This window comes from Ctenopharyngodon idella, chromosome 17 (genome assembly GCF_019924925.1).
Source record: "Ctenopharyngodon idella isolate HZGC_01 chromosome 17, HZGC01, whole genome shotgun sequence".
Lineage (NCBI taxonomy): Eukaryota > Metazoa > Chordata > Actinopteri > Cypriniformes > Xenocyprididae > Ctenopharyngodon > Ctenopharyngodon idella.
This window is the reverse complement of record NC_067236.1, coordinates 960001-985353: the sequence shown is the minus strand read 5'-3', so window position 1 is coordinate 985353 and position 25353 is coordinate 960001. Positions and strand designations below refer to the sequence as shown.

The 25353-nt window shown below is 37.9% G+C and overlaps 1 protein-coding gene across 9 annotated transcripts in view; it reads left to right on the top strand.

The window, feature by feature from the left end:
* supt3h (SPT3 homolog, SAGA and STAGA complex component) overlaps positions 1 to 25353 on the top strand; it is a 151912-nt gene that overhangs the window by 62790 nt on the left and 63769 nt on the right. For all 9 annotated transcript variants that reach the window (XM_051867852.1, XM_051867855.1, XM_051867853.1 and 6 more), the window contains one exon: positions 9685 to 9769. In XM_051867852.1, the coding sequence (XP_051723812.1) occupies positions 9685 to 9769 (85 nt within the window). The remainder of the gene's footprint in view (positions 1 to 9684; positions 9770 to 25353) is intronic.

Genomic DNA, 25353 nt, shown 5'->3' with positions numbered 1-25353 from the left:
CTGGAAGGGCCACTGTCCTGCAGAGTTTAGCTCCAACGCTCCAACCCCAATTAAACACACCTGAACCAGCCACTCAAGGTCTTACTAAACATACTAAAAACAAAAGCTGTGTCTCATTTCATTTAATTTCGAAGGCTGCATCCTCCAGAGGACGCATACTGTGAAGTATGCAGCATATGGAGTGTCCTTAACCAGAATTAAACGAGACGTCCTTTGTAGGACACGCGGGCAGGAAAGGAAACAAAGTATTACGTTGCTATGCCAACACGTTCACGGCAGTGTCGTTGCGCTCTCACAACAGTCGAATGAATGAAAATTATTTATAAATTTGGAAAGTAATTTGAAAAGAAAATGTATTTACTGTATTTAATGTATTTTATTTTGGTTAATGCTTGAGGAGCTACAGTGTATGTACAACAGATATCTGTTACAGACACAAAGGAGGATATTAAGAAGAACGAAGTTTAAAACAAAAACAAGCTTGAAACTACTTACATTTAAACACCACATTTTCGCTTGTACATGTACATCTGCCGGCGCTGTCATATATATATATATATATATATATATATTTTTTTTTTTTTTCAAATAAATGATGGTTAACAGTGACGCAAAGAATTGTGGGCTGTCTGCAGCAGCGAAGGAACCTCATGCATCCTCTAAATTCCTGTGAAAGAAGGGCGCATTCGGAGAGTCCTACTTACTTTTCTGAAGTGATACAGCCTCAATGACGTATGCAACCTTCAAATGCGACCTCCGGAGGATGCAGCCTTTGAAATGAGACACAGCTAAAGCCACTGGAAGGCAGGCCTGCAACCTTTAGCCAAAAAAGCGTAACGGCTAATGCTAAGGCTCCGCCGTTTTTTGAATGGATGAGAGGCTTCACTATGCTGATTAAACAGCTTTTGTGGGGAAATAGCTAATCATTTCGACAGCCTGTTTGCTAATCTTCAGCATGTTTTACACTAAACAATACTTCCGTTGGGAACTATATGTAGATTTGTTTGATAAAAATTATTTTTTTTTTTAAGAGAAGGCAGACTTGGGAATGTTGCGACTGATGTCGCTGCCATTACACGATAGGCTGAGAGGTGCCGCACGTGATTAAGTTAGCCATTATGCTTTCTCCAAAGGTAAGAGATACAGACCCTCTCATCTCCCTGTAATATACAATCTCTGCTAGAAACTTCCAGGCAGGAGTGTTGAGGCAAGTTGGAGCTAAACTCTGCAGGACAGTGGCCCTCCAGGACTGACTTTGGACACCCCTGCTTTAGACCATCCGTACGAACTTGTTTACTGGCGTGAGCTAATCAATGAATTAAACAAAATTATTTTAAGCTGTTTTTCCATTTGATATACACATTTATATTAAATATGCCACTCTCAATAATGGAATTAAGCACTCAAATCACATTAAATCATTATCCAGAATAGCGTTGTCAAAAAATACCTTCAATACCAAGTCGTTACTGAAAATTTAAAAATGTGAAGCTTTGAGCACTGTTTAGCGGATTTGTAAACACCTCTGATTGGCCATTGTGTTCATGTGCTCAACATATATGTCTGTGATTGGCTTCAATGATCAATGCATGGGAGCGTTTGAAAGCACATTGAAGTGTTTGAATTTGAAAGCGCTTTGAAAGGACCGGTACATCGATAGACGCTTACTTTCAAACACTCCCATGTGTACTGTATCTGTGTAAGCGCTCGTGAAGAAGGTCATTGATGACACTTTTAAAATTTCAGTACCGACTTGGTACTGAAGTCGGTACTTTTAACAGAAGTTAAATTATTTATGAATTGTGCCTAGTTCAGACTACGTGACTTTAAACGTAGACAGATCGCCATTACCATTACCAACCAAACAAAAACACATTCCCTCCATGAGTGTTGCAGGGAGTCACGCTCACGCTGATATCTGATGATCAGTAGCGGTTCGCTAAATAAATTAATTCATTAAATACCTATTTAATAAAATAACTAGAGAACTGGATGACTAAAATCAGCTTGAAAATGCTATCTCATGAACCTAAGGCAAATTTAAAGGTAGGCTACACTGTTATTTTATCAGTCAATCATGAAAGTCTGGTGGTTGAAAGTTTTTTTCAATTCTAGTGAGCACGCACACATAAAATCTGAGTGAGAGCAGAGCCATGATTGAGACCACTGTATATTTGCGAGCACCTATCCAGTTTTGTGCTAGTGAAAGAAATCCGCCTGCGAGCGGAGAGATTCGTTGGATTCGTTCTAGAATTACAATAATGCACTCTCGACAACTGTCATTAAAATAACGCCGTAGAAACGGCCTCAAATTAACTATAAAAATGAGAAAGTCATGTCTAAAAGCTGCAATTATTTTTATTACTGGTTAAAATGAATGGAGAATATCTCGTGTTTTTCTATAGGTGCTCGACCATTTCCAGGGGTGCTCGGTATCGCCACCTATGCTCTCATTGGTTGTAGCTCGTTGCGACACGTGACACCACAGGATGTCGAATTGGCCGACAGCTCCAGATATTTAGCATGCTAGATACTTGACTGGCGTAGGTGAGGTGTCGACAAGGCGTCAGTGAGCTTCTTTGATGCGTTGAGTAGTTTACACATAAAGATTGGCGAGTGCTTATCACCCGCTGCTTTGTCCCTGATCACAGTCCGACATGTGAGCAAGCTCGTTAACTTGCAAATCAGGCTTAAATTGGGCTTAAAATCCTGTAGTGTGAACTGACATAAATATCTGGAGCTGTCGGACATCTTGACATCCTATGGTGTCACGTGTCGCGACGAGCTATAGCCAATGAAATATACACTGATGTCTATGGAAGCAGCAATAACAATACATTCAAATATAATTTGCCTACGTTAATTCATATCAGAATACACATTGTGTAAGTAACTATAAAGCTCACTCTATTTTTCTCCCAGTTCACCGGCCACATGTATTTTGGGACAAATGGATGAATTCATGTGCTGTAGCCTGTAAATCCGTCTGACAGGACTCTGAACTGAGGCGCAAACAAACATGGCGGCACCCATCTCGCGTTATAGATTAAGATCATTATATAGGTTTTTAAATGACAAAACACCCGCACATATTTGAGAATTGGAATATCAGATAATTGATGACATTTTGAGCAAAGCGATACATCTGTCATATAGTGTGGTTGCGTTGTGTCACATGACAAGCATGACGTGTTGTCATGGAAACAATAAAGGGAAACATTCTAAAATAACGGTCGCCTTAACTCTGGGAGGTCAGCCAGAATATTTTAAACTTATGTGTGAAAGGGTTCATTTAATTTTAATTACATTTAATTCAAAATTTAATCTAATTTCTTCCCAACATCCATTTTCAAATAAAGTCATCGGGTGACAGAGTTGTTGTCAGCTTGTGTAATGTGTGACCCCCTGTTGCGGATCATTTACGTAGTGTCACGTAGTGTGAACACCACAACGACTTTAAGACTCCACAGCAAGTCATGTAGTCTGAACAGCACAGCGATCTGCCGAAGTCCTGTAGTGTGACCTTGGCATAAGTGATCAGAATTGTGCGCTCTCTCTTTCTCCTTACCATCAAATAATGTTAGTAGTTGGTGCATTGTCGGGACCATTTGAAAACAGCAGTCAAATGCACCGAATTGAGTTGGTATAGTCTTGGCTATTGGACCCACAGTCCGCCCGTGCCTACCGCGCGTCCGACCCGCACCCACACCGCACCCAACACGTAAATATTATTCCACCCGTTACATAAAATTTGGTGGGTCACCCATCGGGTACCCGCCCATGTGCAGGACTCTGCATTGTTTTACTTTCTTTGCTATTTAAATAACCAACCGAACTACAAACTGTCCAGGGAAAGTAATGTGTGCTCGACCTGCTGTGCCGCTGTGTGCTTTGCATGCTTCACTTATAAGCTCGCAAACAGCCAGGCATAAATGTTGAATTTATGCTTAGTATTCTATTAATGAGATACATTTACTACACAGACATCTTTAATCTCTGATATCTCTATATCTCTGTTCTGTTGTCGTGTTTCTTTGTCTGGACACAAAAACACTACACACGTTGCATGGTATCATTTATTTGGTATAGGAACATTTTAATGTTTTATTTAATGTTAGCGTTTAATGACTACAGTGACTACAAGAGTACATGAGCGCAGTATTGGGCTCAATACCTATACTGGTATCAGTGCATTCCTAATAATTCTGCTTTAAATTGTTTTCTAAATGGCAGAACAGAAAATATTTTCACACGAATGATGATCAATGGTGCGCACTTGACTGACTAAGATGGCTTAGCAGTCGGTATAATGACAGACACTCACAGGCTCTTTGGGTTTTCAAACGGTCCATAGGTCAGATGACACAATACTGTACAACTGCTGCCGCACCGCAAGCAGTTGTTCTGTTTCCTGTGCAGACAGACAGAATTGATAACACCTTCCACAGTCTACCAAGCATATTTGATGGAAATGGGGTAAGTTTAGTATAGGGAACACATATAAACTATTAAGTATGACTTTTCCCTCAATAAACTCCTAATTTACTGCTTATTAATAGTTAGTGAGGTAGTTGTTAAGTTTAGGTATTGGGTAGGATTAAGAATGTAGAATAAGGTCATGCAGAATAAGGCATTAATATGTACTAATATGTACTAGTACTAATAAATAGCCAATATTCTAGTAATATGCATGGTAATAAGCAACTAGTTAAAAGACCCTAAAATAAAGTGTTACCGGAAACAGTAAGAGTTATAGTTAACACTTTATTTTAGGGTCTTTTAACTAGTTGCTTATTAGCATGCATATTAATAGAATATTGGCTATTTATTAGTACTTATTAAGCACATATTAATACCTTATTCTGCATGACCTTATTCTACATTCTTAATCCCACCCAATACCTAAACTTAACAACTACCTTACTAACTATTAATAAGCAGTAAATTAGGAGTTTATTGAGGGAAAAGTCGTAGTTAATTGTTTATATGTGTTCCCTATACTAAAGTGTTACCGAGTTATGTTTTATTTTTAAAATGTTCTGTCTGAAGCACTGATGTTAGAGAACTGTTACACTGCAAAATAAGTACTGTATCTATTCAGTTTTCAGTAAAAACATATAAATTCTAAACATTCTAAAATAGATGTTTATTTTATTGGCAATACAGATATTTGAATATTTAATTTTAAACAAGACAAGGATACTGAATGATTTTTAGCAATATAATGTGGTGACACAAACCACATTTACAATCTCATATCTCATATGGTCTTATAGAGTCTTGTACCTTCAAACAAAGTAGTAGCTATCACATGGATGGGAATATGCATATGGAAACGATATGCATAGTAAAACTAGGTGTTGTAAGTTCCATATATGGTTATTTTGGGTAGGATGCATGTACTCTCAGTCTTCCGCTGATTAGGATTTTTAAAGGGAATTTTGCACGGGTTCTGGAGTAGGTACGGTTTTACAAATGTGAACATTTTTGTGCGTATGCAAAATCTTCCTTTTGTGCATGCATACACTTTAAGGATGAAATCTATGCAAAGTTTTATACATGAGGCCCCAGGAATGTGTATTGGAAAAAGTAAACTGGTTCAATTTTGATTTCATGTTAATTAAATTTTTTTTATTTTTTTTATTATTCCTTCAAGCTAGTCCCGCTGTTCTTTTTAGTATCCTCTGTTGACATACTGTATCTCTTTGGTCACAGAGTGTAAGAGACGTCTGGCCCCGGGTCCCTGTGGACAAGATGTTTACTGTAACCATCTCTGATCTCTGCACTGTATTTAAACATTGATTGTTTTCTAGAATCAGGACTGTCAAATCAATGTGTTTACATCAGTCACATTGCTCTTTCTGTTTCTAAGCAAATACGGGCAGCTGGCGAGATGGAAAGAGGCGGAGGAGGCCGTCAGCGCACCGCAGGCGCGTAAACATCAGCGGCGCACTCTGAACCCAAAATCTCCATCCAAACATTCAGCTTATTTTTGCAAACTGATGATGCCGTCTGGCATCATGTGTGCACACTTAGAAAGAGAAAGGACACGATTCTTATCATGAGGCTGAACTCTGTTTAGCGCTTGTGATGTTAGTTACAGTACTAGGTGGTCAAAGTCAAATGCAGAGGGAAGTTTTATTGAAATCCAGCTGCATGATCATGGTTGTGCAACTCATTTTGGAAATATTGAGTGATTTTAGTCTTTCTATAAAAGTTCTCAAACTGTAAAGATTTATCTGTGCTTTATCTTTATCTTCTGTGCTTATTAATCCTTTTAATAAAGTAGAAAATAATCTAAACTGTGTGAGAAATAATGAATAACGTACTGGTCATTATCACAAAACAAAGCTCGACAGGGTGTTCAGGACTCCAACGTGATTCTGAACAGGTTTATTTTGTAATATTGACCGGCTGATTGACCAGTCAGCGCACAGGCTTTTAATATTAGGAGAAGATCCACCAACATGTTTTTGTTGTCAAAATCCTTTATCCCTTAAGCACGTTTTATGATTGTGCCCCATGGAAAACCCTTTTTATTCAATTACCCCTTTGGAAGAAATGTTTAACAAAGTTAAACAAAATATAGTTTTAGAGCTTGTATAAAAATCAGATTTTAATAATCTGATATAGTTCTGCCATAATTTTTCTTTCCATGAAAATAGATATAGAAGCTGGCATGGAGAAACAAACAAAAACAAACAAACAAAAAAACTGATTGACGAAACAGAATTGAATATTCCAGAGAGATGCATAATAAATATATATGATGTCAAAATCCAAATTAATGTCCATTAATGGTGACATTAGAAATAGGCCCAATTTATCAGTATATCAAATGTACAGTGGGTACGGAAAGTATTCAGACCCCCTTAAATTTTTCACTCTTTGTTGTATTGCAGCCATTTGCTAAAATCATTTAAGTTCATTTTTTTTCCTCATTAATGTACACACAGCACCCCATATTGACAGAAAAACACAGAATTGTTGACATTTTTGCAGATTTATTAAAAAAAGAAAAACTGAAATATCACATGGTCCTAAGTATTCAGACCCTTTGCTCAGTATTTAGTAGAAGCACCCTTTTGATCTAATACAGCCATGAGTCTTTTTGGCAACAAGTTTTTCACACCTGGATTTGGGGATCCTCTGCCATTCCTCCTTGCAGATCCTCTCCAGTTCTGTCAGGTTGGATGGTAAACGTTGGTGGACAGCCATTTTTAGGTTTCTCCAGAGATGCTCAATTGGGTTTAAGTCAGGGCTCTGGCTGGGCCATTCAGGAACAGTCACTGAGTTGTTGTGAAGCCACTCCTTCGTTATTTTAGCTGTGTGCTTAGGGTCATTGTCTTGTTGGAAGGTAAACCTTCGGCCCAGTCTGAGGTCCTGAGCACTCTGGAGAAGGTTTTCGTCCAGGATATCCCTGTACTTGGCCGCATTCATCTTTCCCTCGATTGCAACCAGTCGTCCTGTCCCTGCAGCTGAAAAACACCCCCACAGCATGATGCTGCCACCACCATGCTTCACTGTTGGGACTGTATTGGACAGGTGATGAGCAGTGCCTGGTTTTCTCCACACATACCGCTTAGAATTAAGGCCAAAAAGTTCTATCTTGGTCTCATCAGACCAGAGAATCTTATTTCTCACCATCTTGGAGTCCTCTATGCGGGCTTTCATGTGTCTTGCACTGAGGAGAGGCTTCCGTCGGGCCACTCTGCCATAAAGCCCCGACTGGTGGAGGGTTGCAGTGATGGTTGACTTTCTACAACTTTCTCCCATCTCCCGACTGCATCTCTGGAGCTCAGCCACAGTGATCTTTGGGTTCTTCTTTACCTCTCTCACTAAGGCTCTTCTCCCCCGATAGCTCAGTTTGGCTGGACGGCCAGCTCTAGGAAGGGTTCTGGTCATCCCAAACGTCTTCCATTTAAGGATTATGGAGGCCACTGTGCTCTTAGGAACCTTAAGTGCAGCAGAATTGTTTTTTTTTGTAACCTTGGCCAGATCTGTGCCTTGCCACAATTCTGTCTCTGAGCTCTTCAGGCAGTTCCTTTGACCTCATGATTCTCATTTGCTCTGACATGCACTGTGAGCTGTAAGGTCTTATATAGACAGGTGTGTGGCTTTCCTAATCAAGTTCAGTCAGTATAATCAAACACAGCTGGACTCAAATGAAGGCGTAGAACCATCTCAAGGATGATCAGAAGAAATGGACAGCACCTGAGTTAAATATATGAGTGTCACAACAAAGGGTCTGAATACTTAGGGCCATGTGATATTTCAATTTTTCTTTTTTAATAAATCTGCAAAAATGTCAACAATTCTGTGTTTTTCTGTCAATATGGGGTGCTTGTGTGTACATTAATGAGGAAAAAAAAAGAACTTAAATGATTTTAGCAAATGGCTGCAATATAACAAAGAGTGAAAAATTTAAGGGGGTCTGAATACTTTCCGTACCCACTGTATTTGTAAAATACCCATATTTTGAAGAAGTCATTGGGATGACAGAAAAATTGTCCCCTACTTATTACAGTTTATTTTACTTTACTTTACTTTACTTTACTTTACTTTACTTTACTTTATTTTTCTTTATTTAATTTTTTTATTTTATTTTATGGTACGGTACTGTCTGAAGCACCTACATGCTCTTTATATTGTCTTACTATGGTGTCCTTTTCTGAGCTGAAATGCTTTGTAACTAAACAAGTGGAATAAATTACAACTCTGGAGTAAATTATAGTTTTTCCTCTGGGAGGTGTTTGGATTAAAATGCATTTAGGTGAAAGAAAGAGGAACGCAATAAAATTTAATTGAGACTGTTATGGTTGAGATATCCATTAACCAAACGCATGGAGCCAGAGTTTGAGCAGTAGGTGACTCTGTAAGTGCTTTGTGTCTTCCAACCATATAAAGTATGAATATGAAAATTTAATTTTTGTATTTTTCATCTTGCCAAGGTTAAGTATTCTCGTACTTAATTTAATCCTGCGTAATTTGAAGAGGGGAATCAATAAGCCAGATATATAAAAGCCAATGATAAAACTCTTAGACCTAACTTGTGTGGTTTTTGACCAGAATTATGTCACTTCTTGAAGATTTTTTTTTTTTTTCTAATGAAATATGTGTAAATCATTTGTCATGGATCTTTATGAAATGCAGCTTCTAGCCAGACATGTTGGTTGATGAAGCCTCTTCCATCGAAAGTGTTGAGCTTCTCATGGAAGTTCCCATCTTCTCCTCTTTTAAAGGCGAGAGTCTGTGGCCATCCGGTGGTTTGCACTACTATTGGATAAAACCGCTGTGTCGATATTAAGCACACTGCAATGTGGGAAGCTTTGGCAGCTGCAGTGTGGGAAAAACTGTGAATAAAGGCCTTCAGATTTTGTAAATAGCTCTCTTGCATTGGATACTCAAGCCATCTGTAATGAATGTCAGCTTTTGCTATGAATGGCTGATGCCTTTTTATTATCCAATTGAGGGCTTAACTGTGTGTTAATTGCCATTTTATGAACATTTGCTCACTGTGATGGCAATAACAGAATCCATTTTAGATTATTTATCTAAACTAAAGATTTTGGGGTTTCACTTATAGGGATTGTGAAACATGTTAGTCAAGAGCTTATAATGTGCTATCCATAGAAAGAAAGGTAAAGTGGCTAATAATTTTTCTAAAATGTTTTTAACTGGCAGGTTTGCCCTTGGTGACTCTCGAAGACCCCTGCATGAGACTGCCGCCCTGGTGGAAGACATAGTGCACACCCAGCTCATCAACCTCGTAAGTGTGAACATCAGTCAAAGAAAATCTTTGTACTTCCACAATGTGACAGATATTTTGGGATTTGATAGGCTTCTGAAAAGTAGGCAAAAATATTACTGACTAATATAAATTTTCCCTGCTGCAAGATTATGTCAGCAGAAAAGTTTTTTTTTTGATGAATTTATGAGAATTTTTTTTTCTTTAGAAGAATGTAGTGTACTCTATTTTAAAGAAATTTAAATATGCAGACCATTGAAGCAACCTGATTGAAGCAATTTTGATTTCCTGTTCATAATTTCATAATAAACTTGAGCACATTTGCACATTGGTTGAGCACATTAGCTTGAGGCTACACATATTGGCACGAATAATAATGATTCAGGAAACGCCTAATTGTCCTTTAGCAGGTCATTTGGGGTCAAACTTGAGTGCTGATAAGAGCTTAAGGTAACTAACATGACACCCTGGTGCACATGCACGACTCGAGGCATTTGCATCTGGAAAACGGTTTTACTGAAATCTGTAATTAAGTATAAATAGCATCATCAGAGGCTGCCTGTTTTCCCTCCAAAGGGAACACCTACTTCAAATGCTTCCTCGGCTTTTCCAGCCTTCTGAAATGGATCACATTCAGTCCAACCGCTGCAATGTGATATGAGAATTGCGCCGAGTTAAGTAAATAACTGTGCTTACAAAGCCAATTGCTTTCACTGCTTGGATAAACACCGTTCCTCCCCGGCTTACACCTTGTCATGCCGTTACCACAAGCAAATCAAAACACTGACTGTAACAGACCAGAATTCCCCTGAATGGAGCCCAACAAATATCACCGGGAAGCAGCCTGCGCTTTACTGGCACACTGACTCCAGATATAATTGGTTATGCTCAGAGGGCGCCTCGAGTTTGGAAACTCACTCGAAGAATTATCTCATAGGGGTCACGTAGCAAACTCTGACACGTTGCGGTGGTTTTAACCTTTCACCCCATAGCTGCACGGTGCCCTCGCTCGCAAAAAGGAGTAAAGTAGCTCTTAACATTCATTGTTTTAACCTTTAGCCCGTTGAGTCGGAGAGCTCTTAAATCAGGGAAGCCGGTGGTCTGCATGTTCTGCATGCATTTATTTTACATGCTCAAATTAAATGTGGTGTTTTTTGTTACTCCTCTCAGAGCCAAACCATCACGGTGGCTGAATCTGTTATATAGAAGCAGAATATGCATGCGAACACAAGCCGAATCAAACTAAATATTTGCGCAGCGCTGGTTCGCTTTTGGCAACAAAAGATTTTAGACCCTGTTATTACCAGAACATCAAAATCAACCAGTTTTTCTTTGACACGGCTTTGGGGTCTTGCAGTTTGCACACACACATTTTATTGATCAATGAAGCCTGTTCTGACGCTTTCTGTCTTGCGCCCCTCATATGTTCCCCTCCCCGCTGAAAGCAGTTGCATACAGTCTAAAAGGGAAGCGTCCCACCACCAGATGCTCAGATTGTTGTCTTGCTCACTTTATGCATTTATGTTGACTGTCATCTGCACATCCTTAATTTCTGACACTGGTTACATGCACACGTTTCCAATCAGATAGGATCAGCAGTTTTGGGGGTAACAAGTTACGTAATCAGAATACTTTTTCAAGTAAAGTAATGCATTACTTTTAAATTTACAACAAAATATCTGAGGTACTCTTTCAAATAAGTAACACAAGTTGCTTTGTTTTCCCATTTATTGACTGACATCTCTCCTATCCCCATGTTGAGCAAAATCGAATGCAGAGGTGTTGTGTGCGCTGTGTATTTAATCTCACTTCATTAACAATTGTCTTTCCAGCTGACCTTTGATTATCCAATTCAACCATGCGAATAAGCAAAAATGATTTAAGACTGTTGTAAGAGTGTTGAACTTTCTTCTCCTGTGTTCTATTGTTCTGTAATCCATAATGGCAGCACAGCTGAAAGGTTTGTTTGAGCTGGTGTAAATTTGCATTTCCTACAGCCTGAGGCTTATTCTTTTCACTTTTGGTGTGAAAGATCCTTTATATTTGCCAAAAATAGAACTTTTGTTTCTTTTTTGTTATTAAAATCAAACAAGCAAGCCCAGCCCAGGTGAGAAAAAATAATGCAAAAGTAACGCAACGCATTACTTTCCATAAAAAGTAACTTAGTAATGCAATTAGTTACTTTTTTAAGGAGTAATGCAATATTGTAACGCATTACTTTTAAGTAACTTTCACCAACACTAAGGATCGGTGTACAAACAACAAACTGTATGAAATTAACCCACTTTAGGTAAAAGTTGCATCTTGATTTTCAACAATCAGATCATATATAAATGATGCCGAATAGAACATCCCAGAATCACTCACTCACTTCTTAATATCAAATGAAGATCACTATGTTCCTTATGCCAGTAGTCAGTAGTCAGTTCCTTATGCCAGTATCCTTATGCCAGTATCTCTTAAACATTTTTTATGAAACTGTTTTGAATAATTACATTACTCAGCAAACACTTTAGAAGAAATATATAACAAAGTCAACCCTGAATCCATTTTATCCAAAGCAAACTTATATAGGTTTTTAAATTGCTCCTTTTATAGTATTTTAACTTGTTATTCACCATGAAAATAGCCAAAGGATGCTGTCATGGAGTTAAAATACATTAACTAACCAACTAATCATGTCTATTATCTAACCAACTTATCTATTATACAGCCTACATGCAATTACATAAAACTAAGGATATACATGATATGTACTACTTTAGCTCGATAATAATATTTTCTTAGAGCTGCTGTAAAGCCAAAACAATCTCTGTCAATTAATTTTCCTATTATCACTGTGAAGCTGCTTTGAAACAATCTGTATTATGAAAAGCGCTATATAAATGAAGAGATGAGATATGATATAAAGCTGGGATGGACATTGTGTTGCATGTAGTTTACAGCATATTTTCAATGTAATGAACTCAAAGTATTGATGTTTCAGATCACCAGAGGTTGAGCTTTGAAGAATGTCTCATGCATATCTGCCTTTCAGCACCTTGTAATTTCCTCGAAGTGGCCAATCTTCTTGTGTTTTCTTCATTTGGCAATCCCAGAATGACAGTCTGTTTGGCATTACGGCACTATTTTCGTGTTTATTTTCTCGGCACTATAAATAACCCGCCCGTCTCAGCAGTGAGCACTAAACAGGGCATGATGGTGATAACCTTACATTAATTTCGGGTTTCCTCCCTCGTGGATTTATTATTATTAGGAAAGGCCAGGTGTAGCACTACTCGGACTGTAATTGTGAGCAAGCTACTTAGTCGAAGACCACAGCGGTAATAAACCAAATTGCACAATAAATCCTTCCCAGATGGCCTGCAAAACAGTGCACACCACTCTGTGTGTGTGTGTGTGTGTGTGTGTGTGTGTGTGTGTGTGTGTGTGTGTGTGTGTGGTGTTTGTGACAGAAGACACAAAGTTACATTTTTACACCTCGCATACTCTCTCGGGTGTCTGTCAGTTACTGCCTCATGGTTTATGGTGTCTCTGGTCAGTTTGCCGCCTGAAACAATTAGAAACTGTATTGTTTGGTGCTGTACATGTAGTTAATATGCATTTCAAATCATATTAACATAATTCCTGTTACTCAAAGTGTAGAGCAATGTTAAGGTCATGGGTTTGATTCCCAGGTAATGTATGAACTGAAAAAATGTGTGCCTTGAGTGCAATGTAAGTCACTTTGGATTAAAGTATCTGCCTAATGCATAATTACCCAAATGTCAATATAATTCAAATAATTTTTCACAAAAGTATTTATGAATATTGTCACGCATAAATAATATTTTCTCACATCTGTACATTATATTATACCTGTACATTGTTGTTATGTACTGAACAATAGTGGATCTCACTTGGTTTAACATAGGTTTGTTCTGGTAGTATGAAAAAAATGTTAAAGTAAAATAATACAATGCAACTAACCATATAATCACAGAGCTCTAGACTGCAACCAAAATGGTCACAAATGTGATCATTTTTTGATAATGCGCGAGTTAAAATTTCACACAATCACATTGGTGTGAGTGCATAATGTTCAGGTTGTTTTGGTACCTGGCTGACACATGTACTCCGTTAACCCCTTTGACACGTACGATCACACCGGTGTGATCAGTCTTGGCTGGTGCCTGGAGTGTACTGGTGTGATTAGAACATTTAGTGCATCATGTGATTGACTGCTAAATTCAAATATGCTTTCGCGCTTTGACTGGCACTGAGCCAGAGACAGACACTCTCAGCGCTTGAGATATATGGCAACTATCCAGTGTTTTAAAGCACATAAGGTTTATTTTAGGTTTCAGACATTTAAATACACATAAGTACTAGCAAAACAATACATTTATAGTTTGTAAAATTCACAGTGATGTCTATTGAAGCAGCAATAACAATCCTTTTAAATATATATTGACAAGGTATTTTATTCATATCAGATAGACATTGTGTAAGTAATAATAAAGTTTACTATATTCTTCACCCACATCACCGGCCACTTACTTTCATGTATGAAGTGGATGAATTGACATGTTGTAAATCCGACAGATCCGATTCTTTGAACTGCGGCGCAAACTAACATGGCGGTGCCCATCAGTGTTGGGTAAGTTACTTCAAAAAAGTAATTAATTACTAATTACTAACTACATCATCAATGTTGTATTTAAAATACTTTTCTAATTACTCTGTCTGAAAGTAATTTCATTACTCAGTAAGTAATTCAACTCATTACTATTTATTTCTTAAAATCCCTATAAACCTTGACCGGATAGACAATAGAAAGGAAACTCTTTTAATAATTTAAATATGAGTCAAACATGGAATAGTTTAGCCTTTTATAGCTTTTTAAAACATTTTAGCTTTATTAAAACATACTATTAGGCTACTTAATTTTTTTTTAGTAACAAATAGGGGTGTCACGATACCAAAAATCTAGTAGTCAGTACTGATACCACCAAAAGTGCACAATACTCGATACCAAAGTCGATACCATGGTAAAAATATATAAAGATTCAAATAAAACAATAGGTCAAATAGTAGTAAGTAAAAATACCACAGAAATTGAATAAGCAAATATAAAATAACTCTGCATAGTCATAATTGTAAAACTTAAATATGGATTAATCCTTATTAAAGCTTTTCTTTTGTTGTTTGATTATCATTTATAATACAGACAGCCAATAGTAGACAGTAGCATGCTTTAAAGGCTGCTGTCACTAAGACCTAATGGACAGAGACAATATGCTGTTACACATGCTGTTCACATTCACATAACCAACGCGAATATACGCCAGGACGGGCATTTTGACATAACTGTGTGTGTATTTGAACGTTTATGTGTAATAAACCACGAAAATCTGACACTCGCGAGAGTTGGGTGGGCAACTGTAATTAAATTACTTATCCACTGAAAAAGTAAAGTAAGGGATTACTGTTCATTTTTAGGTAATTTAATTACAGTTACTTATAATGTACTTGCGTTGCATACTGTAAATTAGTTCAACAGTTCTGTGTAAATCAATAGGCTATTGAATTTAGTCGTCTAAAGGTAAAAGTGAACGTTGCCTCTTTAAAATCGTTAGCTGTAGTGCAGTTGCGCGTGAGTTCGCAACTTCGAACCAGTTGGCTATGTAGTCGCTGTCTGAAGATGTCGGCAGAAGCGAGTGGCTGTTTTGCAGAATGGAAATATTCCAATTACTTCACTTTTTTGACACAGGTAGGCAAGAACATTACGGTAAAATGTAAGCTATATATGTCCTTGGGAGAAAAAACTGCGCATGCTTTCTTAGAGACGGTCTTCAGTCAGTGCACTCTCAACCAAAGCACACGCACACAGCCGCCTCTTGCGAGTGTCAGATTTTCGCGGGTTATTACACATAAACGTTTAAATACACACACAGTTATGTCAATATGCCCGTCTTGGCGTGTATTCGCGTTGTTTATGTGAATGTGAACGGCATGTGTTACAGCATATTGTCTTTGTCCATTAGGCCTTTAAAACATGCTACTGTCTACTACTGGCTGTCTAAATGATAATCAAACAACAAAAGAAAAGCTTTAATAAGGATTAATCCATATTTAATTTATACAGTTATGACTATGCAGAGTTATTTTATATTTGATTATTCAATTTCTGTGGTATTTTTACTTACTACTATTAGACCTACCTGAAAAAAAAATATAGCATTGTTGTATAGGTATCTTTATATATTTTTTACCGTGGCATTGACTTTGGTATCGAGTATGGTGCACTTTTGGTGGTATCGGTACTGACTACTAGATTTTTGGTATTGTGACATCCCTATTTGTTGCTAAAAAAAATTTAAGTATAGTATGTTTTAATAAAGCTAAAATGTTTTAAAAAGCTGAAAAAAGACTAAACTCTTACATGTTTGACTAATATTTAAATTATTAAAAGACTTTCCTTTCTATTGTCTATCCTGTCAAGGTTTATAGGGATTTTAAGAAGTAGCCTAATTAGTAATGAGTTTAATTACTTAGTGAGTAATTAAATTACTTTTCAGACAGAGTAATTAGAAAAGTATTTAAAATACAACATTGATGATGTAATTAGTAATTAGTAATTAATTACTTTTTTGAAGTATCTTACATAATACTGGTGCTGCCAACTGAGAAAGTTAGTGTGAGACCAGTGAGACCAGTGGGATGAATGAGTCTAGAGCTCTGAATCAGGTATAAATATACTTTTAGAAGGGAGGAGAAAAATCCTTTCTATATCTTTGTTGATGCCAGAGGTCAGGTGTCCAATCAAACTCAAACTAAATTGGTTTAGATGATTATTATCTGACAAGAACTTAAGGGGTTAGTTCACCCAAAAATGAAATTGTCATCAATTACTCACCCTCATGTCGTTCCAAACCCGTAAGACTTTAGTTGTTCTTTGAAACATAAATGAAGATATGTTTAATGAAATCTGAGAGATTTCTGTCCCTCCATTGACTGTCCATGCAACTACTGTACCACTTTGTTGCTTCAAAAAGTTAATAAAGAGATCATAAAATTAGTCCATATGAATAGAGCAATTTAGTCCAAATTTTCTGGAGAAAATAAATAATAGACTTTATATGATGAACAGATTGTATGTAGGCTTTCATTAACATATAAACATTGATCAGCAAACAAACAAAAGATCAACCGTACTTGCTTCACACGTGAGAACAAACCTCATTGGTTCTTGCAGAAGCTCAAACGTGCTGTGTAACACAAGAACAAACCTCATTGGTTCTTGCACGTCAAGCAAACATGCTTGAGCTTCCATTTACCACAACTGATGTGCGAGTTGATGAATGTTTATATGTGAATAAAAGCCTAAATTCAATCCTGTAAAGGGATCGTGTCTCTTCAGGAAATCTGGACTAAACCACTCAATTCATATGGATTAGTTTTACCATCACTTAATAAACTTTTTGAACTGACAATGTGGTAGTTGCATGAATTGTTAATGGAGGGACAGAAATTTCTCAGATTTCATTAACATATCTTCATTTATGTGTCAAAGATAAACATAAGTCTTATGGGTTTGGAACAATATGAGGGTGAGTAAATCATGACAGAATCTTCATTTTTGGGTAAACTAACCCATTAAAGGGGTTAGTTCACCCAGAAGATGTCACAGTTTACTCACACTTGTGGTTCCAAACCTATGTGACTTTCTTTCTTTTGTGAAACAAAAAAGATCTTCTGTAAAATGCCTTTTTTGGTTTGTCTGTACAAAGTCAATGGCATCCAATGTTGTTCAAAATATCTTGTGTTCTGCAGAAGAAAGAAATACATACTGGTTTGGAACGACATGAGGGTGAGTAAACGGTGACAATTTTTGGGTGAGCTGTCCCTTTAAGTCAAATAATTTAGTGACAAAGTATTTGATGTCCAGCTCAGTTCAGTTCGCATACAATGGTGTCGATGCAGGCAGATCAAAACACCGTTGAATATCAAATGTCAAGTGTCCCGAACTAAGCAAGCCAAAGACGACGGTGGCAAGGAACCCAAACTCCAACAGGTGACATCAGGTGGCAAACAGGTTTTAAAATGGAGAAAAAAACCTTGGGAGAAACCAGGCTTAGTCCGGGGGCCAGCTCTCATCTGGCCAACAGCGAACAGTGCGTGATTATGATTCAAGCAGCTTTCATAAGTCCGATTGGGATCGCAACAGTCAAAGTATTTATTCCAGTTCCATCTAGTTGAGGATCGTATTCATCACACTGGTATTGGAAGTTTTGTTAAGGATCTGTGCCACTGGCTGTCATGTTAATGAGGCCTTCACAGGGGATGATCTAGTTGACACAATCTCTGCTGACACTTCAGGGCTGCATTGTCGGCCCGGATCCGGCTGACTACGGTAAACCTCGGGATAAACAGAGAGACTAATATTAGCAATATTAGAGACTGACCTAATTTATGCAGCATAAATAAAAATTACTTTTAAAAATCCTTTAACGGATTTGAAAACATCAATTGATAATGTGTTATGTGTATGCCAGGTTAAAGAGATGCGTTTTTAGTCTAGATTTAAATAAATAAATCTAATGCCAAATAGGAGAAGGATCTACCACCTGTGGTTGATTTTGATATTCTAGGTATTATCAACTGGCCTGAATTCTGAGATAGCAATAGACGTGAAAGACTATATTGTGTTATGAGCTCGCTCAGGTACTGCGGAGCTAAACCATTTAGTGCTTTGTAAGTAATTAGCAAGATTTTAAAATCTATATGATGTTTAACAGGGAGCCAATGCAGTGTTGACAGAACTGGGCTAATGTGGTCATACTTCCTGGTTCTAGTAAGAACTCTAGCTGCTGCATTGTGTACGAGTTTATCAAGCGAGCAGGGCAACAACCCAGTAGAGCGTTACAGTAATCTAGCCTTGAGGTCATGAATGCATGAACTAACTGTTCTGCATTTGTCATTGAGAGCCTATGTCGTAGTTTATATATATTTTTCAGATGGAAGAATGCTGTTTTACAAATGCTAGAAATTTGGCTTTCAAATAAAAAATGGTATCAAAGAGCACACCCAGGTTCCCAACTGACGACGAAGACTTAACAGAGGAGCCATCAAGTGTTAGACAGTATTCTAAGTTATTATGTACAGAAGTTTTTGGTCCAATAATTAGAAACTCAGTTTTTTCTGAATTTAGTAGTAGGAAATTACTGGTCATCCAATTTTTTTTATATCAGCTATGCATTTCATTAATTTTGTGAATTGGTAAGTTTCGTCAGGGCGGAAAGAAATGTAGAGCAGTGAAAACTAATGCCATGCTTCCTAATGATATCTCCCAAGGGTAGCATGTACAGAGTGGGTAGCATGTACATTGCTACATAAAAATCTCAAATGCACTTAATATAATCATGTATAAAAAATCTACTTTTAGAAGGAAGGAGAAAACTCTTCTCGTATCTTCTGATTATGCCATTCAAACTCGCATACAAAATTTGCTTTGTGTGAGGAATATTGGCTGAGAATTTAAAACCTTAAAAATGCTTTTTTTTTTCTTTTTTTTTTTTATAAATGATTAACAGTTTTGGTACTTGATTTCTGGGAGCAAAACCAGATGAGAACCACTGATCTAAATTGTTTCATCTTCAGGAGTTTGAGTTGGTGCAGGACGTGGACTGAGTGATGGTGATTCAGCAGAATCCATTGGGTTGTTGCTGAGTCACAGTCTCCTGTGATGTCAGTCATGCATGTGTGATGATTTCTGTGAACAGAAAGGACGGCCGTTAGTTGAAAGCAGATTGTTCAGGACCTTTTGTTTAACTCGCTAAAGGACTTTGAGTGGCTGTACATTGACAGACGTTCAGGAATGCTGACGCTGACCATGAGTCAGTCTTTTGTGGAGCATATCTCCATTGTGTGCCATACAAGCTGATGTTTATGGGATCCTTACAGTGACCTCTAGTGCTCGACTCCATACTGTATGTGAGATACTGTCATTTTACCTCTAGAATAGCTGCATCATTCACATTCTGCAGTTGTTTTTAAAATGCGAATATGATTGTGTTGTAATTTTAATACATTTTTATAAAAGTGTACAACAGACTTTGATAAATATGCTCTGGTTAAACTTAAACACTTTTTAACGTGATTATAAAGTGATGAGAAGATGATCAGGGTGTTTTGAACTAAAATGATTATCAGGGGGTTTCTGGTTATTTGTATATTTCCATTTATTTCTTCCATTTCCTTGCATTCTTTAAATTATCTTCTTTTGTGTTCCATAGAAGAACTAAAGTTACATTTTTTATTTTTTTTATTATTTTTTTTAATTTCCATTGAAGCTTCAGCCACATTTAAAGATGTTCTTCAGTTAAAGACTGCACGACACTTACAGAGACAGATGATGGAGTTTTATTAGTTTAGGTTCTGTAATCTGCATGGGAAATTGTTAATCCAGCGTCAGACTTCCTCTAACTGGAATGACTGGTTGGAGAATAACCAAACATGCCTGTAAAAAGCCTTCACGTTTCTCCTGACATGTGAAACAGAGTTCACTTGGCTTTTTCCTGTAGCACCAGGTGCAGATGTTGGCAGGCTCGGCTTTCGTAGGCCATTATTCCCCAGGAGTTTTTCTGATTCCAGTCTTTCTATCAGTCTCAAGGGTCTTGTTATTTGGAATGACAGCAATCTTGCTATACGACTCTTTCAGTACGGACCACCATTGTAAACTTGATTAGTGCATGTGAAAATTGCCCAAGTCTGTACTGCTAATGAATATATTTATGAGTCCAGTGTTCAAGTCAATTTAATTACCAGTAGCCAGCTGGTGAAGTCAAGTTCAGGGATTTATTTTGGTCTCCCAGAAGATGGAAATATTTCCCCCCCAATGTCCCTGTAGGTACTTTAGAAGACTATATATATTAGGGGTGTAACGTGGACATGTATTCGTCCTGAACCATACGGTATGGACGTCACGGTTAGGTTCATGCAGTTAGACGATGAATACAGTCACAGGTGATCCACACTCCAATCCAGAAGGGTGTACGTGGTAATGCAATGCTGTTTGCTAACCGCCACAACAGGAAAAAGAGCAGAAGAACAGCAGCACATACGCGAATGACTTGAGCGCATGAAAACTAAGTCCACTAGATAGTGCGCACGTGTCGAATGTGTCTTTCTGCGCTCATGCACAAAGTAGAATGCTTTGAAAGGCTCGTGCACTCAACTGTGCGCGGAACAAAGCGGAACACAGAAAATTAAGTATAGGAGGGTTGGGCTTAAGCTTTGAATGTTTAAATATAGTTTAAGTGGAGCAAATTGTAATATTCCTAATGCACAAGTTTTATTTTTCATTAATCTATTTATTTTGTACTTTTATAACAAGAGATGCTTTTCAGTTTTGTAGCTGATTGTGACCAAATACATTTTTTTTTTTTTTTTTATCAGCTCTGCAAAAAGAAAAACAAAAAGACCTATGCAAGAGTGCATTCTGTTTACTGCTTAGTGCTTAACACACTATAGGAGGCTGTACTGCACCAACTAGGAGACTAAAAACCGCTAGGTGGAACAAACTGTGATTTGCACAACGGTCTGTTCAAATTAAATGAAAAAAAAAAACTCTAGCATTGTGGATTTGTTCCTTTGCCCTGCAGCACTTTAGTTTAGGGTCCAATTCTCACTATGTTCTAGTTGCTTATTAGCTTGCATATTACTAGGATATTGGCTATTTTTTAGTACTTAAAAAAAAGACACTTGAGAGGAGCTTATTTATTGTTAATTATATATGAATGTTTGAATAAATTTGTAATGAAGACAAGTGTTTTTGAAAACTACCTTATATGTTAAGTTAAATACAAACATTTTAGTTTTTAAATAGTGAAAATAAATAGTTTGGGCTCTGATGTTATAGTTTACTTCTTTAAGAAAATCAAACTGTCACTAATGGTATATCATTCTGAATAATAATAATAATAATAATAATAGTTTATATATAATATATATATATATATATATATATATATATATATACATACACAGTGGGTACGGAAAGTATTCAGACCCCCTTAAATTTTTCACTCTTTGTTATATTGCAGCCATTTGCTAAAATCATTTAAGTTCTTTTTTTTTTTCCTCATTAATGTACACACAGCACCCCATATTGACAGAAAAACACAGAATTGTTGACATTTTTGCAGATTTATTAAAAAAGAAAAACTGAAATATCACATGGTCCTAAGTATTCAGACCCTTTGCTGTGACACTCATATATTTAACTCAGGTGCTGTCCATTTCTTCTGATCATCCTTGAGATGGTTCTACACCTTCATTTGAGTCCAGCTGTGTTTGATTATACTGATTGGACTTGATTAGGAAAGCCACACACCTGTCTATATAAGACCTTACAGCTCACAGTGCATGTCAGAGCAAATGAGAATCATGAGGTCAAAGGAACTGCCTGAAGAGCTCAGAGACAGAATTGTGGCAAGGCACAGATCTGGCCAAGGTTACAAAAAAATTTCTGCTGCACTTAAGGTTCCTAAGAGCACAGTGGCCTCCATAATCCTTAAATGGAAGATGTTTGGGACGACCAGAACCCTTCCCAGAGCTGGCCATCCAGCCAAACTGAGCTATCGGGGGAGAAGAGCCTTGGTGAGAGAGGTAAAGAAGAACCCAAAGATCACTGTGGCTGAGCTCCAGAGATGCAGTCGGGAGATGGGAGAAAGTTGTAGAAAGTCAACCATCACTGCAGCCCTCCACCAGTCGGGGCTTTATGGCAGAGTGGCCCGACGGAAGCCTCTCCTCAGTGCAAGACACATGAAAGCCCACATGGAGTTTGCTAAAGATGGTGAGAAATAAGATTCTCTGGTCTGATGAGACCAAGATAGAACTTTTTGACCTTAATTCTAAGCGGTATGTGTGGAGAAAACCAGGCACTGCTCATCACCTGTCCAATACAGTCCCAACAGTGAAGCATGGTGGTGGCAGCATCATGTTGTGGGGGTGTTTTTCAGCTGCAGGGACAGGGCGACTGGTTGCAATCGAGGGAAAGATGAATGCGGCCAAGTACAAGGATATCCTGGACGAAAACCTTCTCCAGAGTGCTCAGGACCTCAGACTGGGCCGAAGGTTTACCTTCCAACAAGACAATGACCCTAAGCACACAGCTAAAATAACGAAGGAGTGGCTTCACAACAACTCCGTGACTGTTCTTGAATGGCCCAGCCAGAGCCCTGACTTAAACCCAATTGAGCATCTCTGGAGAGACCTAAAAATGGCTGTCCACCAACGTTTACCATCCAACCTGACAGAACTGGAGAGGATCTGCAAGGAGGAAGAGGATCCCCAAATCCAGGTGTGAAAAACTTGTTGCATCTTTCCCAAAAAGACTCATGGCTGTATTAGATCAAAAGGGTGCTTCTACTAAATACTGAGCAAAGGGTCTGAATACTTAGGACCATGTGATATTTCAGTTTTTCTTTTTTAATAAATCTGCAAAAATGTCAACTATTCTGTGTTTTTCTGTCAATATGGGGTGCTGTGTGTACATTAATGAGGAAAAAAAATGAACTTAAATGATTTTAGCAAATGGCTGCAATATAACAAAGAGTGAAAAATTTAAGGGGGTCTGAATACTTTCTGTACCCACTGTGTGTGTGTATATATGTATATAATATATATATATATATATATATATATATATATATATATATATATATATATATATATATATATATATATAAGCTAAGCAACGCACACGCACTTGGCCATCCACGTAATTAAAAAGAAAACGTGATTCATCACACCAGGCTACCTTCTTCCACTTTTGATAGATACTGACCACAGCAGCAGTTTTGGAGATGCTCTGACCCAGTTGTCTAGCCATCACAATTTGGCCCAAATTTTTGTCAAACTTGCTCAAATCCTTATGCTTGCCCTTTTTTCCTGCTTCTTACACATCAACTTTGAGGACAAAATGTTCACTTGCTACCTAATATATCCCACCCACTAACAGGTGCCGTGATGAAGAGATAATCAGTGTTATTCACCTGTCAGTGGTCATAATGTTATGCCTGATCGGGGTGTGTGTGTGTGTGTGTGTGTGTGTATACAAAAAGTTTTACCAACTAAGAAGTACAGCACTTTTAGAGTTTAATCCCTCTGCCTAATGTGAGCATAAGTGGGGGGACGGTTTAACTTAAAGCAAATGTAAAAGTGTAAAAGCTAATATTTAGTTGTAAATCCCTTGCAAGCAATCATAGGAGTGAGTCTGTGACCCATAGACATCACCAGACTCTTGGTTTCACACTTTGAAATGCTTTTCCAGGCCTTTAATATAGCCATTTTCAATGGTAGCTTGTTTTGGGAAGTTTGCATGCCCATGACATGACCTCCACCATGCTTTTTAGATGAGGTTGTATGCCTTGGATCATTTGCAGTTTCTTTTTTTTCTCCACACTTTTTACTTTCCCACTTTGATAAAGGTTGATCTTTGTCTCATCTGTCCATAAAACTCTGTTCTAAAACTCTACTGGCTCATCTGTGTGTGTTTTTGCCAATTCAAATTGGCTTTCCTACTTTTGGTACTGATGAGATGTTTGATCTTGCTGTGTATCCTCTGTAATTCTGTTGGTGAAGTCTCCTGAGAACAGCAGATTGTGAGACCATCACCCCAGCTTTCTGGAGGTTGATGGTGATTTTACTTCTTAGATGGTAAAACATTTTGTGTTGAAACAGCCAATAATAAAATGTGACATTCTGTACTTCTGCCTCATATTAATATTTTAATCATATTTATAGATGTCTTGACACCACAGCTAACAGAGCAATTTTGTCTTTACTGTTCCAATACTTATGGAGGGCACTGTATATACACTGTTCAAAAAAATTAAAGGAACACTTTGAGAACACATCAGATCTCAATGGGGAAAAATATCATGCTGGATATCTATACTAATATGGACTGGGTAATGAGTTAGGAATGAAAGAATGCCACATCGTTTGATGGAAATGAACATTATCAACCTACAGAGGACTGAATTCAATGACACCCTGAAAATCAAAGTGAAAAAATGATGCAGCAGGCTAGTCCATTTTGCTGAAATTTCATTGCAATGACTCAAAATGGTAGTTTTTATGCCCCCCGCGTGCTTGTATGCATGCCTGACAATGTCGGAGCATGCTCCTAATGAGACAACAGATGGACCAGATCTGGACCAGGGCATCACTGAGCTCCTGGACAGTCTTAGGTGCAACCTGGCGGTGTCGGATGGACTGAAACATAATGTCCCAGAGGTGTTCTATTGGATTTAGGTAAGGCGAGCGTAGGGGCCATTCAATGGTATCAATTCCTTCGTCCTCCAGGAACTGTCTGCATACTCTCGCCACATGAGTCCGGGCATTGTTGTGCACCAGGAGAAACCCAGGACCCACTGCACTAGTGTAGGGTCTGACAATGGGTCCAAGGATTTCATCCCGATACCTAATGACAGTCAGGGTGCCATTGTCTAGCCTGTAGAGGTCTGTGCGTCCCTCCATGGGTATGCCTCCCCAGACCATCACTGACCCACCACTGAACCAGTCATGCTGAACGATGTTACAGCCAGCATAATGTT